We start from the raw sequence: 18550 nt of genomic DNA on the forward strand, positions 1-18550 counted from the left end.
TTTGTCAAGTCCAAATGAAGTCTGAAGTCTATTAAAGTGCGACTTGAGTCCAAGTCTCTAACTCGAGTACCCATCTCTTGTGTGTGTGTTCAGTACCGGTGTCTCTGAAGGCCTGCTGTGCGTGTATGTAACTCTCCCACGCCTCCTCCAGCTCGTCCAGCTCCACCAGAGCGAACCCCAGATTGCTGAAACACCGACCCTGAGCCCCGCGGCTTCCCAGAGAACCTGCGGACACGATGTGTTCAGATGCACGATATTACAGGTGCACCAGAAATAATCACTAGACATTCATGCACTTCCATCCACCCTGCTGACAAAAATATGTTCTGAGAACTTTTTTCTAATGTTACCATTAAGTTATGAAAACGCCATTTCTGAAGGCTTTCTTAATGTTCTTAAATGTTTTTAAAATGTTTTTCTTGGTTATGTGAAAGTTCCATTTCATCATTCCTCAAACATAATGGGAATGTTACTTTTGAATGTTACTTTTTGAATGTTACTTTTTGAATGTTACTTTTTGAATGTTTCTTTTGAATGTTCCTTTTGAATGTTATCTTTGAATGTTACTTTTTGAATGTTACTTTTGAATGTTACTTTTTGAATGTTACTTTTTGAATGTTTCTTTTGAATGTTACTGTTTGAATGTTACCTTTTGAAAGTTACCTTTGAATGTTACTTTTTGAATGTTACTTTTGAATGTTACTTTTTGAATGTTACTTTTGAATGTTACTTTTGAATTTGACTTTGGAATGCTACTTTTGAATGTTACTTTTTAAATGTTACTTTTGAATGTTACTTTTTAAATGTTACTTTTGAATGTTACTTTTAAAGGTTACTTTTTAAATGTTACTTTTGAATGTAACTTTTTAAATGTTACTTTTTAAATGTTACTTTTGAATGTTACTTTTTAAATGTTACTTTTGACTGTTACTTTTTAAATGTTACTTTTAAATGTTACTTTTGAATGTTACTTTTTAAATGTTACTTTTGAATGTTACTTTTTAAATGTTACTTTTGAATGTTACTTTTAAATGTTACTTTTTAAATGTTACTTTTGAATGTTACTTTTTAAATGTTACTTTTGAATGTTACTTTTAAATGTTACTTTTTAAATGTTACTTTTGAATGTTACTTTTTAAATGTTACTTTTTGAATGTCACTTTTGAATGTTACTTTTTGAATGTTACTTTTGAATGTTACTTTTTAAATGTTACTTTTTGAATGTCACTTTTGAATGTTACTTTTTGAATGTTACTTTTTGAATGTTTCACGAGTTCACACTTACAAATGATCAGAGAATAGATGGTTATGCGTATTTGGCGTGCTGTCCGGGGGGAGGGCTCCGAGCTCGGAAATTGGGCCCGAACCCAGAGTACTCCCCCCGTATCTCTGTTTAGGAAGATAACTAGGCAAGTGTGAGGAGATGGGGTGGTGGAGGGATGCTGAAAACTGTCGAGGAATATGGGTGAGTCGACTGAGTATATTTATAGGCTTTACTCGTGCTGATTGAGTGGACCTGTTGATTACTGATTGCTGACAGCTGGCTGGAATGACTTGATTGTTTGATCATTAGAACGTGTTCCTCCCGAACCTTGTTAATAAAACATCAATTCACGAGTTCACACTTACAAATGATCAGAGAATAGATGGTTATGCGTATTTGGCGTGCTGTCCGGGGGGAGGGCTCCGAGCTCGGAAATTGGGCCCGAACCCAGAGTACTCCCCATAAAGCAAAGTGAATAAAGGACAGCCGCCTGCTTAAAGACCCCCCGAAAAGAGCGCAGAGATTGGCGGGCTGGCATTTCAAGGAGAGCCTGGTTGTTTGGCTGGGAGAGCTCTCGCAGCGTCCGACGGGAGTTCAATGCTTACGGTGTCGGACGGGTAAGTATGGATGTTCAAACGGGAGGGTTCTTGTGGCAATGGTCACGGCATCGTAAAGGGTAAGCCTCACCAGTCAGGAAAGAGAAAAACATAGATGCTTGACTGGGAGGGTTTGGCTACGTCCTCTGGGAGATCAATACTCGCTAGACGGAGGAGGAGGAGATGAAGATGCTTGACCTGGGGAACTCTCGCTGTGTCCGCTGGGAGATCAATACTCGCTGGACGGAGAAAGAGAAGATATAAATACTCGACCGGGAAGGCTGTCTCTGGGTCCGCTGGGAGATCAATACTCGCTGGACGGAAAAAGAGAAGAAATAAATACTCGACCGGGAAGGCTGTCTCTGGGTCCGCTGGGAGATCAATACTCGCTGGAAGGAGAAAAGAGAAGACATGGATGCTCGACCGGGAAGGCTCTCGCTGTGTCCGCTGGGAGATCAATACTCGCTGGACGGAGAAAGAGAAGACATGGATGCTCGATCGGGAAGGCTCTCGCTGTGTCCGCTGGGAGATCAATACTCGCTGGACGGAGAAAGAGAAGACATGGATGCTCGACCGGGAAGGCTCTCGCTGTGTCCGCTGGGAGATCAATACTCGCTGGACGGAGAAAAGAGAAGACATGGATGCTTGACCTGGAAGGCTCTCGCTGTGTCCGCTGGGAGATCAATACTCGCTGGATGGAGAAAGAGAAGACATGGATACTCGGAAATTATTATTATTATTATTATTATTATTATTTTTTTTTTTTTTTTTTTTTTTTTACCGATGAGGATTTGGTGGGCTTTTTTGATATGGAAACGATTAGTTCTGATGTAGGTTTGGAACGCGTCTGAGGACCATCTTCCAAGCGCTTGGATCTGCTGTTGGGAGAGGCCTTTTTGGGCTGCTGAGGTTGCTGCCCCGATGCGGAAGGAATGGCTGGAGAAATTCTCTGCTGGGATGCCTGATAGTTGGAGAACAGATTTTAGGTGTTTTTGGAACCAAAAGCGTGTCACGGGTTTGTTAGAGTCGTCTATGAACAGGGGTTCGAGATGGGATTTAGCATGAGAGTTTCTCAGTTGGAGGTATGCTAGTATAGTTTGGAAAGGTTGAATTGGTGACGAGAGGTTGAAAATATATATGAAGTGGCCTTTTTTTGTTTGGTCTGTTTTGCTTTGTTTGATCAGAAAAGAGATAGTTTCGCTGTCAAGCACTGAAAGATCTGAGATGTTTGGGTGGATTTTTGGGTCGAATCTGGAAGTGATAGCCAGTTCAGAGCATCTTAGGAAACCAAAAAAAGCTAGAATAAACATGGCGTTGAGTGTGCGAGAGGTATTAAGGGATCGGTAGCCTGAGCGGAGGGTATGAATGCATTTAGTAAGAATATCTAACGTTATGGGTTGTCTGGTGTCCGGGCGGGTGGGCTGGGATCGTTGGATGCCTTTAATTAAGAGGGAGGTTTGAGAATTATTTATCTCCGGTGAGGGGGCGCCGTGAATCAATTTGTGAAAAAATTGGATGCTGCTTAAGTAACTTTTGATGGACCCGACTTGGAGGCTCTTAACGCTGTTAAGGATTTTTGCGGGTGGGTTATGGGAATATTAATTCCGAATAATGAGGTACTGGAGTTGGTAGCTTGTCTGCCTCTGGAGCCAGCATCCTGAATTTCTGAAACATAAAGCGAGACAGAGAGTCAGCAATTTGTTTTTTTGACCCGGGGATGTGTTTAGCAATTAAGATAAATTGATCACATGCTGAAATCCAGATTAGACGTCTTAGAAGTGGCATCAGTGCGGGTGAATGGGAACGGCCTTTATTAATGCACTGGACTGTAGCTTCATTGTCACAATGCACTACGATACTGCTAGCAGTCCATTCTTTCCCCCACAGGAAGGCTGCTACTATGAGAGGGTAGAGCTCGAATAATGCGGAGGACTGTAGCGTGTCCTGTATTTGGGGGGGCCACGTAGACGCGAACCAGCGTCCTTGGCAGAACCCCCCAAAGCCGACTGAGGGGGCTGCATCTGTGAACAGCTGGATGTCGATGGGGGAGGAAATTAGATCCTTATAGAAAAATGATAGGCCGTTCCACTGTTTAAGAAAAGTTATCCATAGCCTGAGTTCGTCGTGGCATGCTGGAGTTAGGGAAATGAGATCCTCTAGTGCGTGAACTGAAGACGCGAGAGAGAGGAGATGAGAAATGAAAGGGCGGCCTTGTGGAATAATGCGCATGGCGAAGTTTAAGTGGCCGAGCATGGATAGGAGTTCGCGTTTGGAACACTTTGAACTGTCTACGAGGGTAGATGAGATGAGGATTATTCTATCGATTTTTTCCTTGGGCAGGGAGGCCTGGTATTTAACTGAATCTAGCTTAATGCCAAGGAACTCGATGGATGTGGCGGGACCCATGGTTTTTTCCTGGGCGATGGGAATTCCGAGCTCGGCAAATACTCTTTGAACTGTGAGAATCTGGGCTGCTGGAATGGCGCCGGGAGGCGAAATTATTAGAAAATCGTCCAGCAGGTGAATGAGGTGAGGAATTGCGTAATTGTTTGACAAGATCCAGCAAATGGCTTCAGATAGCATGTCAAAAATTTTGGGGCTGCTTTTGCATCCAAAAGTTAAGCGTACGGCGAAATAGAATTTCCCATGCCAGCGCACTCCGAATAAGTGCCATGAATCCGGGTGGATGGGCATCACTTTAAAAGCCGAAGTGATGTCATTTTTTTGCGAGCCAGGCACCCCGACCCACAATTTTAATGAGGTCGACTGCGTGATCTACGTCGTGGTATTTGAGAGAAAATTCGTCGAGTGGGATCAGGCTGTTAATGCTTTGGAACAGGGATTTATGTGGAGCTGACAGATCGACTATGAGGCGTTTCTTACCTGAAAACTTTCTCGTAGCCACTCCAATGGGGCTAATGCGAAAAACTTTGAAAGGAGGCTCGTCAAAAGGGCCAATCATGAAGCCTGACTCGACTCGCCGATTGGAGATTATCGCAGATTATGTTTTGGGAGAGCGGACAAACCACTCCCGGTTTAAAACCGTGTTGTAGGCCAGACAGCAGATATTCAGTGAAGTCAGAGTCCGGGTGGTGAGCTAGTTCGATAGAAAGGCGAGAAATATTCACGGGAGTCGATAAATAATTTTTTGATTTTTTATTGACATCTTTAAAGACAGGGCATACAGGACGGGCATGAGCACCGCCACAGAAGCTGCATATGTGCAAGTACCGACAACGCTGCCTGCTGCACTTGCCGATATTAAAATTGTTGCAAGGCTGTTTGCTGTCCGTAAGTGCTCTGGAGCGGAAATTAGCCTCGTGTGGATATGGGTTGCTAGTCGCCGGTCTTGGTGTGTAGCTGGTGGATTTGACTGGTCCCGTTTCCGGGCATGGAGGAACGTAAAAGGGGTTTACTTGAGGGCACGATATTGTGGAATGTGCCACTGACCTGCAGACCGCGCAAGAAATATTCCTGCAGCCAAGGAAAACTCTGCTGTGCAGGTCAGTGTCTAGTGCTCCCCAGTATGGGCATTGGTTCCACTGTGAAACCCTAACAGCGCATTTTGCTGAGAAGAGTTTGTGATATGTGTAAAAGTGCCCTCCCCCGTAGGACAACGCGAGCTCGGCTATCAGCGCTAAATAGTCGTTCAGTTCGCGTCGCCTATGAGGGAAGGCTGAGCAAATGATTTCTGTGAAGTGGCTGAAAGCGATTGAAAACTCCGAAAAAGAAAGTAAACGTGATGAATGTGTATTCTGGTTTTTTAAAGTGACTGAAAAATCCCCGCAGTCTAACTGACGGTTAGAATCGGATACGGGAAGCAGAGAAAGTAAATGTGAAAGGTCTACATCCGCACCTGCCAGAATCTGTGCTCGGATGTTTTGAGTCACTGGGGGAGGCTCCAGAGCGACAGCGTTTGGTGGGACTGGCATCGGGGTAGCTGTGAAAAGAGAATATTGTGATTTGGCATTTAAGAGAGAGCTGTAAGGGAGAGAAGCCTGGGCTGCGACTATCGGCGGAGGCAGCCTCACGCTTAAGTCGGCCTGTGGGGCTTGAGAAGGAAAATTGAGAAAAGCATGAGGGGGAAAAGGAGGAAATAAATGAGATGCCTGAGCCTGTGTTGCAGGCGGAGGCGGTCTCGCACTTGCTTGAGCTGCAGGCCACTGAAAATGGGAGGGGTTAGCAGTAGTCGCGGGAAGGTGGTGGAAAGTTTGAGCCTGCACCGCTAGCGGAGGCAGCCTCACGCTAGCGTCTGCTATGGGAGCCGGAGGCCACTGCAGAGGAAAAGAGTTAGAAACAGCAGGAGGAAAACACTGGGAGGCAGAGGGTGACCCGGCGGGCCCAGCTGTGTATGGCACTGCGGCGGGAAGCGCCGTGCTGAAAAGCTCAGCTGAAGCGGGAGGCGAGTGAGGTCTCGTGGCGGTGGAATCTGGAGCGCGACCCAGGCTCGCAGAAATCCTGGCGCCGCGGGCTGAAGCGTGCGGCAAACCGAATCTTGCACGGGAAGGTGGCGGAGTCGGGCGAGGCGAATTCGGGGCCTCATTAGAATTTCCCGGCCTGCTGGCCGCCTTGGAACCTGGGGTGGATTTAGGAGAGAGATTTGATGATTGCAAGGTAACGTATAAGTTGTATAGTTGCGCTTTAGTCATCCTGCGCGAGGGCTGAATATCAGAGTTTATCAGCGCTTGTCTCAGACTCAAGACTGTCCACTTCCCAATAGGCGGAATCGTTGGTACGGCCGAACGATAGGAGGACGCCGGGGAGGAAGCTGGAGTCCTCGCCGGTGGAGGTGAGGGTAAACCTCGGCGTCTTGGCGTGCGAGGGGTTGCTTGCGCAGACCGGCGCCCGCGAGATGAAACGTGGGGCTCGGAGGCGGTATCAGGTGGAGAGGTTGTCCTGGGGCCAGCTGATGGCGGCGGAGGAACCGGAGCATGGTTAAGCTCGTCATCGGATGGTGAAAAACTGCATTTGGGACATCGTAGCAAAGCGGTAAACCAAATGCTGAAAACTGTCGAGGAATATGGGTGAGTCGACTGAGTATATTTATAGGCTTTACTCGTGCTGATTGAGTGGACCTGTTGATTACTGATTGCTGACAGCTGGCTGGAATGACTTGATTGTTTGATCATTAGAACGTGTTCCTCCCGAACCTTGTTAATAAAACATCAATTCTTTTGAATGTTACCTTTTGAATGTTACCTTTGAATGTTACTTTTTGAATGTTACTTTTGAATGTTACTTTTTGAATGTTACTTTTGAATGTTACTTTTGAATTTGACTTTGGAATGCTACTTTTGAATGTTACTTTGTAAATGTTACTTTTGAATGTTACTTTTTAAATGTTACTTTTGAATGTTACTTTTAAATGTTACTTTTTAAATGTTACTTTTGAATGTTACTTTTTAAATGTTACTTTTTAAATGTTACTTTTGAATGTTACTTTTTAAATGTTACTTTTGACTGTTACTTTTTAAATGTTACTTTTGAATGTTACTTTTTAAATGTTACTTTTGAATGTTACTTTTTAAATGTTACTTTTGAATGTTACTTTTAAATGTTACTTTTTAAATGTTACTTTTGAATGTTACTTTTTAAATGTTACTTTTGAATGTTACTTTTTAAATGTTACTTCTGAATGTTACTTTTTAAATGTTCTCTGAACTTTCCGAAACAAGGCCATTTTTTAATGTAATCACTCAATATGAGCACGTCAATCAGTTTAGATGCATGATAGTACAGATGCAACAAAAATAATTGCATTGCATTGACTTTTTACTGTGTGTGTGTGATTGTGCATATTCTGCTGCTGTTTGTGTCTCACCGTGAAGCGCCGCTGCCTCTCGGTGGAACCGCACAGCCTGCTGGTACTGACCCAGAGTGTTGTGGACGGCGCCCAGATTCTGCAGAACCACCGCCAGTCTGTGCGGTTTACATGCGACCAGAGGAAGAGCCTGCTCGTAACACTCGAACGCCTCAGAGAACAGCCTCATCTGAGAGAAACTCAAGCCCACGTCGTTCAGCAGCTTCCCTGCAACACAGGTGAGGATCACTTCATGCATTTCAACAGAATAATTCATCTGGAGTGTCAAGCTATTTTTGATATTTTTTTCTAAATGTCATAATCTTTTGTTAACAAACAAGTATTCATTACTTCAATGAGCTCATTGTGTCTGCATTAAATTATTACATTGTTTAAATAAATACATTTCTAGCTAACTGTGACTTTGTATATGTACATTTCTAAAATACATAACTTAGTTTCCTCTGATAACAGATCACTGTAAACTGTAATATGGACTGTAAACTGTAATATTAATTTTATAATTAATAAAATTATGTGTATTGTGAAAAGCGCTATACAAATAAACGTGAATTGAATTGAATCAAGTCATGTCACATTTATTGATATAAAAACAGGAAAATAACAGAATCAGTGATGCAAACTTCATCAATTATGAGACAAACTCTGACAGCTGAGACAGCTCTACAGAAGAAGAGAGAGTCATTATTCAGATCAAGTTCTGTTCTCATCTGATAGTGTCAGTGCATTTAGATCAATAATATCACTGAATATGAAGTGTCTTCTAAGTTGTTGGAAACATTAGTTACCCTATGATAAGCAATTACAAAACTGCTTTATTTTAAAGAAATGATCACTTCAACATTAAACACTTTAAATAATCACTTCAAGTCATTCACACTGAATTAAGTAAAATATATTAAACAAATGTATTAAATAAATCTGTGTATTTTAAGTCAGCTCAGCTTTATTTCTACAGCGCTTTATACAGTACAGATCGTTTCACAGCAGCTTCACAGTAATAAACAGGAGAATAACAGAATCAATGATGAAACTTCGTCAAATATGAGACAAACTTAGATTCAGGATTGAAGCAGCTCTACAGACGAAGAGAGAGTCATTATTCAAATCGAGTTCTGTTCTCATCTGATAGTGTCAGTGCAGTCAGATCAATAATATTACTAGATATGAAGTAGTCTCGCGTAGCCAGACCTTCAGACTGACGGCTGAAGGTCTGGAATTCATAGCAGCTTTCTTTGGCCAAGGCCCGCCCATAAGGCCGTTTGACCGACATGTCAAACAACCAATTACAGTTCGTTTCGTTCAGCGTCACGTTTCGGGGCGTGGAAATGTCCCCACAACAACAGACCGGCGTGCAACAAGTCAGTCAGCATAGAAAATCAAAGAAGGAGAAGAAAACTTCAAGAGTCTATGCCGTGAACCTCGCATACTTTTGAGAATCCTACGTTTAGCTGATCTTGATAAATGCTCATTGTCACTCATGTAAACACAACAGTTTTTCTTCCGCAATCACACGTCTGCGCTTTGTTTCCCGGCGGACCGAAAATAAACGTGACACTCGCGCACCCCGGAAATCCGATAAAATTCAACCAATCAGATGACGACTTCGACATTCCTGAAGTGTTTCCAGTTAAGTGTACTGTACGTATAGCCAGCGTTCCGTGGGCGTGACGTCTGAGGCTGAGACTAGATATGAAGTGTCTTCTAAGTTGTTGGAAACCATAGTTAACCTATGATTTTTTTCATGATATTTTGTGACTTTTGAGTCATGAACATGCATTCAAAGTTTCGACACGCTGATTTGTTGTAAAATATATAAAACATTTCTCATTTCTATAAACAAATCATGGTGTTTATGGGTCAATTTCAGTCACATATTTTCATGTTTAAATGCAGCTCCACTGAACCCCCCCCAAAAATGTTTTTGATGTATTTTATCATTCTGAGGGTATTATGCATTTGGCAGATGCTTTTATCCAAAGAATTTCATTCATTCATGTTAGTTTTCCTGTGAATCGAACCCATGATCTTGGAGAAGCTGAGATACCAGCTACTTAAAAATCAATTTCATATTTTATTTCATAAATGTGAACAATTAAAAATAGCAAACTTCAATTCATTTTAAAACAAAGAACATCTCACGGAGTTTGTGTGTGTCGTTCTGTAATTTCAAGCTCAAGTTTAGCAGTGAATCTAATGGAAAAACTGAACGATTTGGGGCCAATACATTGTAATTTAATGGCGCAGCAGAATTTGAAGCATTGTCTGAAGTCGTACACAGTCGTAAACTGCAAAATCTGATGTTCTTTCTTAGTTTTCCTGAATATCAATGCATAAATATTGTGGTTCATTTTCATGCAAAATAATGTCACAAGGCAAAAAATCATAAAGGTACTAAAAATAAGATTATTTTTCAAGTTACATAGAAATATTGTTTTGGTTTTTCTTTTAATTTGTAGTATACATCACTAATCGATCATACTGAAGCACACACACTACCCAGCGCCTCCTGGTCGGGGATGTTGGCGCTCATCTCCAGGCTGTCCGTCAGCACGCTGATGATGTCATCGGTGGCGTTGTGGCCGCTCTTCAGCATGAGTTTCCCAGCATCCTTCAGTGCCAGTGCAGACGCAGGCGTGTTCCCCGCTGTTCTGTAGCTCTCAGCGGCTCGCCGGAAACTCTCCGCGGCCTCGTCCCACTCCTGCAACACACACACACACACAGGATTGTTCTGCTATACTTTTGAGGACATTCCATAGGACTAACTGCACTATTTCACACACAATCTAGAGGACTAAATAAATGCAGGAACACAGGACCAAACACAATTCGATAAAATGATTGACTACAGGTGAACTTTAAAGGTTTTTTGTTTTACATAGTGTTTTACCTTCCTCTTCATGTGGCAGCGAGCGAGTCTGACGCAGGTTTCTCCCTCGGCGCCGGCGTCTCCCTGCGAGCGGTACAGTTGCGCGGCCTGATGATATCTGTGTGTGGCCTGCGTGTGCTCTCCTAGCGCCTCGTGAGCCGCGGCCCGGTTAAACTGCAGGTCAGCGATGCGCTCGCCTCGCTCTCCCGATCGGGACAGCACCTCGAGCCCCTTCTGAGGATCACCCGCCTCCACGAGTGCAGCGCCCAGGTTCAACACACACGTCCTCTGAAGACTCTTCTCTCTGAGCTGCAGGAGGAATCAGAGCATCAAACATATTTATTATGTTTCTCTGGCTGGTATGAGAGTATTTGGCTCTATATATATATAGAGCCAAACCAAAAATTATTCAGACACCAGATATCATTTTTGATATTGTTCTACTAGTGTGTGCAGGACACTATAGTTAATTTATGTAAGTGAGGAGAGCAAAATAAAGTAAACTGTGACATATTATACCCAAATATTCTTCATACAGTGTCTACCAGTAACATTTATAAAAAAAAATGGGAGCAATAATGATTCCTCCACTTTGAGCTGATCATGTTCTGCTGAAGTGTGTTTTCTGTAATTGCTAATGCTCTTTTTACACACACACTGAACAACATGAAGCATTGCTTGGTCACTGGTTGAGCTAAACTGGTATTATCTAATTGTGTAGTTAAATTTAACAGCTGACAGATATTCAACATAATTCATGTGTGAGAGTCTAACAGAAGGACGGACAAAACCAGTCAAATATCAACTGATATATTATTACTATTTTCTAAACTATAGCGAATAAACTGTGATAATGTGAGAAATGTTGAAGGTATCTGAATAAATTTTGGTTTGACATATTAGGTATCAATATAGGTATATTGACTGTATATCGGTATTGGCCGATATATGTTCATTTTTAATGTTATTGTTATCGGCCCGATAAGAAAATTCGTCTGATATATTAAAGCCGATGAATAATGTATTATCTCCTTCAGCTGAGACGCTTCAGATGCGCACTGTTCAACATGATGGTTTTGAATGGCTTGAAATATGATTGAAATCACTTTAAAAAGAAGGAAAATACAGTTCAGTGCAACAAGTGCGGCACAAATCTGTCATACAGGCTACATAAAAATATAATGAGAACATTATAATTGTGTGTTTGGGACATGGCTTTAATGGTGAGACTTTTGTTTTTGTAATCAGGCTCTCAAAAATTAAATACAAATTTGGATTTAGATTTATCGGCTAATATATCGGTTTTCGGCTTTCAAATATAAAGAATTATCAGTATCGGCCAACATTTTCATAATATTTCGTATTTCATATATATGTTTCAGTAACTAATGTCAATCACAGGTGCATGATTCATTTTTTCCACAAGATCAAACAAATTTGTGGTAAACCTAAACATTATAATAAAAATGATATAAAAATAATGCTAATGAATCGGAAGTCTCACTCATTCACAGAAAATAGTGTTGCAAAGCAATATGACAGATGGCTCATTAAAAGAATATGTACATTAATTGTGAAGTCACTTTTGGTTTCAGGTTGACTTGAGTTTGCATGATTTCAGTACCGTAGTGGCAGCTCTTAGCGCGCTCTTGAAGCGTCTCAGCGCAGCGGGATAGTCTCGGTTCTGCAGCGCTTCATGTCCATCCGCGGTCAGTCTCTCGATCTCCACCCGAGCTTCTGTTCCCAGCACATCCGATCTGCTCCTCCGGCTCCTCTTCTGCTTCTCACCAGCGTCTCTGACCGGAGACCCATCAGAGGCCATGAACTCACAGGAGATCACAGGTGCGGGAACACATGATGCTCAGCCTGAGACACAGAGAACGACGACTCAAGCTTTATATGACACAGAGTGTTTCAGAGCAGCTTTACAGAGATAACAGGACAATAATGCAACAGAGTTTGTTTCTAGAAGAGAATAGCGTCACAGTCCCGCTTAAGTAAGTTCAGTGATGCTTCATTTTGTTATAAAAAAGTTATTAATTTAGTTCATTTATATATATAGCCGCTCTGGAGAAAACCGTGATGTCATCGTCCAGCTCAATTTGAATTACTTCAAAGTGCAACACATGAAAACCATTATAATCTCAGTCAATTCGAGGTGTTTAAAAAAAAGGGAAAAAAAGAGATAAATGGCCACTGGTTACTGAAGTTGCTGCGTTAAACTCCTTTAGATGCAAACTATAAAGAATTGTGCAATAATTAGATGTATGACATATCTGGGAAAATATCTGGGCATTAATGTGTTCCTGAAGCAGCGACACGGTCATGGGTTCGATTCCCAAGGGATGCATGAACTGATAAAATGTCTAACTTGAATACAATACAAGTCACTTTGTATAAAAGCATCGGCTGAATGCATGAATGAGTTAATAAAAATGACTTTTACATGCTACTTTTATAATGAAATATATTTGACGTGATATTGAAGCTTTTTAAAGTAAAGTAAATTGTACCCAGGACTGAGTTCAAAGTATTTAGGTTAAGAACCCAGACGGCAACCTAGTGTCGGCCCACGTACGCCTTGAGTCCACGTGTACCAGATGTGGGCCGGATCCGGGCCACATGTTGCCGTCTGGGGAAAATAAATCATCAGATATTCCAGCTATAACAGGGAACGTACTCAGAAAAGTTTTGTCAAGGTTCTCCCAAAGTTATGAACAAACGTTCTTCCAGTAACATTAATAGAACGTTCCTTCAAAGCTATCTGGTATTTATTAATCTTCCCAAAACATTATTTACCCAGCAAACACAGAACGTTCAAACATTAGTATTTGGTTCCTGTTAGTTTTTTTAGTTCTAGGAAAGTTTTTTTTTAGGTTTTATTTTTTGCAACCATAAAATTATTATTTCTTAAAGAGCCTAAAAATAATTATTAGGCTATATGCTGTATTTTACTGCTCAACAAACCCTTCAAAACTTTGCAAATGTTTTTGTGTAATGATACAGAGCTCTGAAATTAGTTTATTTAATACAATGTAGAAATTATCAAAATGCGTTATAATGATCAGATATATCTGATCATTATAACGCATTTTGATCAAATATATATCTGACCATTATAACGCATTTTGATTGATATAATTTCTACATTGTATTTCTACATCCATATATGCAACTTTATAGATTAAAAAAATATTAAGCCAGGGTTAAGCATAAATTATCTTCATATCCCGCGAACTCGAGTAGGCCCTAATTTAAATATTTACGTTCATGTTGTTATTTCGGTTAAGAAAACTTTCCTGGCTAACCAAAAACTAACCTTAAAAAAGAACGTTTTGGGAATGAAAAATTGTTAGTATAGCATCACAACGTTTTAGATAGACATTCACGTTTTTTCTAATTGTTTCAGAACATTCAAAACGTAACGTTGCCTTAATGTTTGCAAAATGATAAAATAGAATTTTTGCATAACCAAGAAATTTTTTTCAGAGAACGTTCATAAAATAACATTTACATAATAGCAACATTAGCGAAACCTTCTTGGAACAAATGTTGTTCTTCCTGAGCAGTTTTAAAGTGTGTGTTAATGACAGAGAGGATTAATTCACACTAATGAATCATTCATCAGTCTTCTAGAGTGTCACTATAAACACACAGTTACCACAGCAAACTAAACCCTCATTACACACACAGTGACACCGAACATAAAGAATAAGCGCCATAAAACTTGAGTAAACAATATAATATACTGAATAACACTAGAACAGAGGTTCTCCACACTCATTTCTCTGAAAGAAACGTACTTACACGGATAAACCCAGTCAGAGCGGCCCTTTCCTCGGGGGATACGCGTCATGTTTGATGGTCCGATATCTGTCCTTTAAAATCATGTCGTAATATTGGAGCTGATGGTGTATAAACAGGTGAGCAGACAGACAGGTGTCTCTCTCCGTGTGTGCACACCTGACCACACTGTTTACACCCGTGTCTATGGAAACGGCAGTGGTGTGGTTTCACCTGACCATCAACATTCACCTAAAATTATAATATTTTAAAAACTTTTCTCTTATCCTATAAATATGTGATATGGGTTATTGCATTAAGGACCATTGCTCAAAGGATGCTGGTATTATTATACATTTGATTTTATTTTTATGTAAATTTCATATTCACAAATGTAAATTCACAAATGGCAAACCGAATTATACAGTGCTTAAGAAAGAGATTAAAATGTGCATTGATGTGATGTCAAAATCTAAAAGTAACAAAGCAACTGCAATGTGCTCTTCATTTAACGTTTTCATATGAAAAGTATCTATTTATGCTTATTCAACAATGCACCCTCTCTGTTCTTTTCTTTTCTTTTTTGGTCCCTTTTCTTTCTTTTTTGTACTTTCTATTGTATTGTTAAGCCTGTGATGTGTTCTTCTGATGTAATATAAAAGTTACCCGTGTTGGAAATAAAGCATTTTTTTTTATATAAAATATGTTTTATCTTCAAAGAATCTCCAGAAAAGAAAATCTCTGTCACACCAAAAAATAAATACATAAATAAGTACAATAATAAAAAAATCGTCTTGTGAAACAAATAAATACAGACTCGCTGGTTTGCTGTTTGAAAACTCGTTTACACTACAGTACCCATAACACACCGCGACACACCCCGCCGTCATCAAGTGCGGGAGCCAATGAGAAGCACAATCTAGACAAGACATTGTTGTAGAAATTGTCCAAATGGCTAGTACATTAATTAAAACTGGAGTCAATGTTGGACTTGTATGGGTTCCTGCCCACAAAGGAGTAATAGGGAATGAGTTGGCTGATAAGTATGCAAAAAAGGCAACAGAAATGGAGTATATAAGTTTAAGCATTAAGTATAGTAAAGAAGAGGTGAAATCAATCATTAAAAGGAAGATAAAGGAGAAGTGGCAAGTGTTGTGGGATAATGGTCAGACTGGTAGGAGACTATATAATATCCAAAAAAGAGTGGGGGTGAGTAGAAGTACTTGCAGAAATACACAGGAGGAGAACATCATTTCAAGAATGAGACTTGGGCATACAGGCTTAAACAGTACATTATTTTTAATGGAAAAACATGCTGATGGGAGGTGTAGTGTATGTAACACACAGGATACCATAGAACATGCTATTGAAGAATGTACTAGATATAGTAATGAGAGACAACAGTTAATCCAGCAGCTAGAAGATGAAGAGATACCTTTGAAAGTAAGAGATATTTTGCTAAGGAATTCGGGAGATTTTTGTTTTGGGGTTTTATTTTCCTTTTTTAGAAGAACAGGTTTAATAAAGATAATTTAAGTGTAGGGAAATAATTTATCCAGACCTACACTCCATTTCAGAAGGTGGCGGTAATGCAACCAGACGTTATTTGCCAACCGCCATAAAAACAAGAAGAAGAAGAAGAAGAAGAAGAAGAGAAGCGGGCGGGATATTCAAACCGTAAACAACCGACAGACGGGAGCTTTCGCGTTTTCTGTTCAGTCGACATTTGTCTGAGTTATTAATCAGAGCCGAATGGGAGTTTAATCCCAGTTATCGATATAGATGTATTAAACATCTTTTGAACGCACCTGACTGAAAGCGTCACTAATTCGCGGCTTCAGACTGAAGGAGTTTGATAAGAAGAGAATCGCGTCGCTTGTCAGAGATCAGCGCGTGCGTTTGTGTCGGTTTATCAGAACGCGATCGATCAGATCCAGTTAATCGATATCGGCAGAAGAACAGAGATGGGGGAGAGTGTTCAGGCCCGGTCCGGCTGTAAGTACTGAAATAAAACACATTCATGTCGATATAAACTTCAAACGGTTCACGTCAGTCTAACAAACCGGAATCACGGAAGAGTGATTGTGTTTATATGTGACTTCATGCTGAGTGTTATTGAGGTTTATGTTGAATGATATTGAGGTTTATGTTGAATGATATTGAGGTTTATGTTGAATGATATTGAGGTTTATGTTGAATGATATTGATATTGGGGATTATGTTGAACGTTATTGAGGAATATGTTGAATGATAATGAGGTTTATGTTGATTATGATTGAGGATTTATGTTAAATGTGAGTGAAATTGAATGTTGCTGTTAAATGTGATTGAGGTTTTGTGTTTAAAATGATCTAGATTTTATATTGATGTCAATAGATATGACTGAGGTTTAATGTTAGATATGACTGAGGTTTATGTTAAATATGATTTGTGATTTTATTTGAATAGTTTAATGTGATTGAGGATTTATGTTAAATGCGAGTAAAATTTAATGTTGCTGTTGCATGTGATTGAGATTGTGTGTTTAACGTGATCTATGTTTTATGTTGATGATGTTGATTTCAGATGAGCGTCTGACCGCAGAAGAGATGGATGAGCAGAGGATTCAGAATGTGGCATATCAATACCTGTGCCGCCTGGAGGAGGCCAAGAGGTGCGTTTCTACTATTTATTTAAGTCCACTTAAAATAAATGATTTACAGGGACATAAATATAGATGCAGTCAAGTACATGTACATAATCATGGACCAGTGGCATACAGCAGATCTTCACAGTATTAAGCGTCACTCAGTTGTTATGGGTACAAGTAACACCGTCTCCGCCAGATATGACGGCTGACACACACACACACACACTGATGCTGCGTCTCAGTTCGCCTACTTGTACTACGCCCTAAAAGTGTTTACTCTTTTTGTGAAGAAAAAGTAAATACTTTTGAGTGTGTAGCAGAAGAGTAGACGAGCTTTGGGACACTATCACGTCATACAATTGCATCTTTAAACTGACCTGTCAATCATCTTGTCAAAGATAAAATCATCCACTTTTGATTTCATTTAATTTCCTACTGTATCGGACAGAAATGGAGAAGCTCGATGATCTGCAGTCGCGGGTCTTTCATGTTAAGACTCTCCTCATATTAATGCAGAATGATGCATATAAAAGTTAATGGCCAAACGAATCTTTATTAAAGTCCACATTGTTATTACAGATGAAATATAACACGAATAACATTAAATAAATATTTTTTTATCAGGTTAAACTTTGATTAGTCACTCAATTGCCGTAATCTAAACCTCTCACCGTCGGTCGAGCATATTCGCCATGTTTGTAGTTTTTTTTTAACACTTTCTACTAATTTGTAGTTCCTCCTCCAAAGCGCAGTGGATTGTGGGTAATATTAGCCGTTATAATGAGCACGGATCCACACTTCCAAAATCCACCGGAAATAGTAGATCATCCGAGGACTTCTGGCAGACTCTCTTCAACATACTATACTTTGAATTGGGACACACTTATTTTAATCTCACACACTGTTTAGGATGGATAGTGTGAACATTTAGAGACGCAGGGTAACTCGCTCACACACACACACTCACACGCATACACTCTGACACACACACACTCGCTCACACACACACACACACTCACTCACACACACACACACCCTCACATACACTCTGACACACACACACACACACACACTTTCAACAATTTTAAAAATCTTTCTTGATCTCGATACTTCCAAAGACATTTCATTCACTGCCATTATAAGCTTGGAAGAGCCAGGACATGTTTGATATAACTCTGATTGTGTTCGTCTGACAGAAGAGTGTCATATACACTGGGATGAGTTGAGGGAGAGTAGATCATGGGCTAATGTTCATCTTCGGGTGAACTATCCCTTTAGACTGCAGATGTGTGTGTGTGTGTGTCAGGTGGATGGAGGCGTGTCTGACGGAGTTGCTGCCGTCTCCCACTGAGCTGGAGGAGGCGCTGAGGAACGGGGTTTATCTGGCTAAACTGGGACACTGCTTCGCTCCCAGTGTGGTTCCACTGAAGAAGATCTACGACCTGGACCAGGAGCGATACAAGGTGAGCGATCAACGACCACACACGCGCCATCGCCGCCAGTGGATTTCAAAGGAATATGTACTAGTGCCAGAAATCACAGGACCGTTTTTGAAATGCCATTGTTTACGTGTTTAAAGTGTCTAACT

The 18550-nt window shown here is 40.5% G+C and overlaps 2 protein-coding genes across 2 annotated transcripts in view; one reads left to right on the forward strand and one right to left on the reverse strand.

The window, feature by feature from the left end:
• LOC130078180 (tetratricopeptide repeat protein 24) overlaps nucleotides 1-14494 on the reverse strand; it is a 58878-nt gene extending 44384 nt beyond the window's left edge. Inside the window, exons 1-6 of the mRNA XM_056243702.1 lie at nucleotides 14358-14494; nucleotides 12175-12416; nucleotides 10572-10859; nucleotides 10181-10382; nucleotides 7682-7888; nucleotides 97-225 (exon numbers count right to left, since the gene is read on the reverse strand). Coding sequence (XP_056099677.1) covers nucleotides 97-225; nucleotides 7682-7888; nucleotides 10181-10382; nucleotides 10572-10859; nucleotides 12175-12372 — 1024 coding nt within the window. The 5' untranslated portion in view covers nucleotides 12373-12416; nucleotides 14358-14494. The remainder of the gene's footprint in view (nucleotides 1-96; nucleotides 226-7681; nucleotides 7889-10180; nucleotides 10383-10571; nucleotides 10860-12174; nucleotides 12417-14357) is intronic.
• Nucleotides 14495-15999: 1505 nt separating this feature from the next.
• Nucleotides 16000-18550, forward strand: part of iqgap3 (IQ motif containing GTPase activating protein 3) — a 50443-nt gene continuing 47892 nt past the window's right edge. The window contains exons 1-3 of the mRNA XM_056243700.1: nucleotides 16000-16328; nucleotides 16899-16986; nucleotides 18269-18425. Coding sequence (XP_056099675.1) covers nucleotides 16298-16328; nucleotides 16899-16986; nucleotides 18269-18425 — 276 coding nt within the window. The 5' untranslated portion in view covers nucleotides 16000-16297. The remainder of the gene's footprint in view (nucleotides 16329-16898; nucleotides 16987-18268; nucleotides 18426-18550) is intronic.

This window comes from Rhinichthys klamathensis, unplaced genomic scaffold (genome assembly GCF_029890125.1).
Source record: "Rhinichthys klamathensis goyatoka isolate OS25496 unplaced genomic scaffold, OSU_Roscu_1.1 h1tg000828l_1, whole genome shotgun sequence".
Taxonomy (NCBI): Eukaryota; Metazoa; Chordata; class Actinopteri; order Cypriniformes; family Leuciscidae; genus Rhinichthys; species Rhinichthys klamathensis.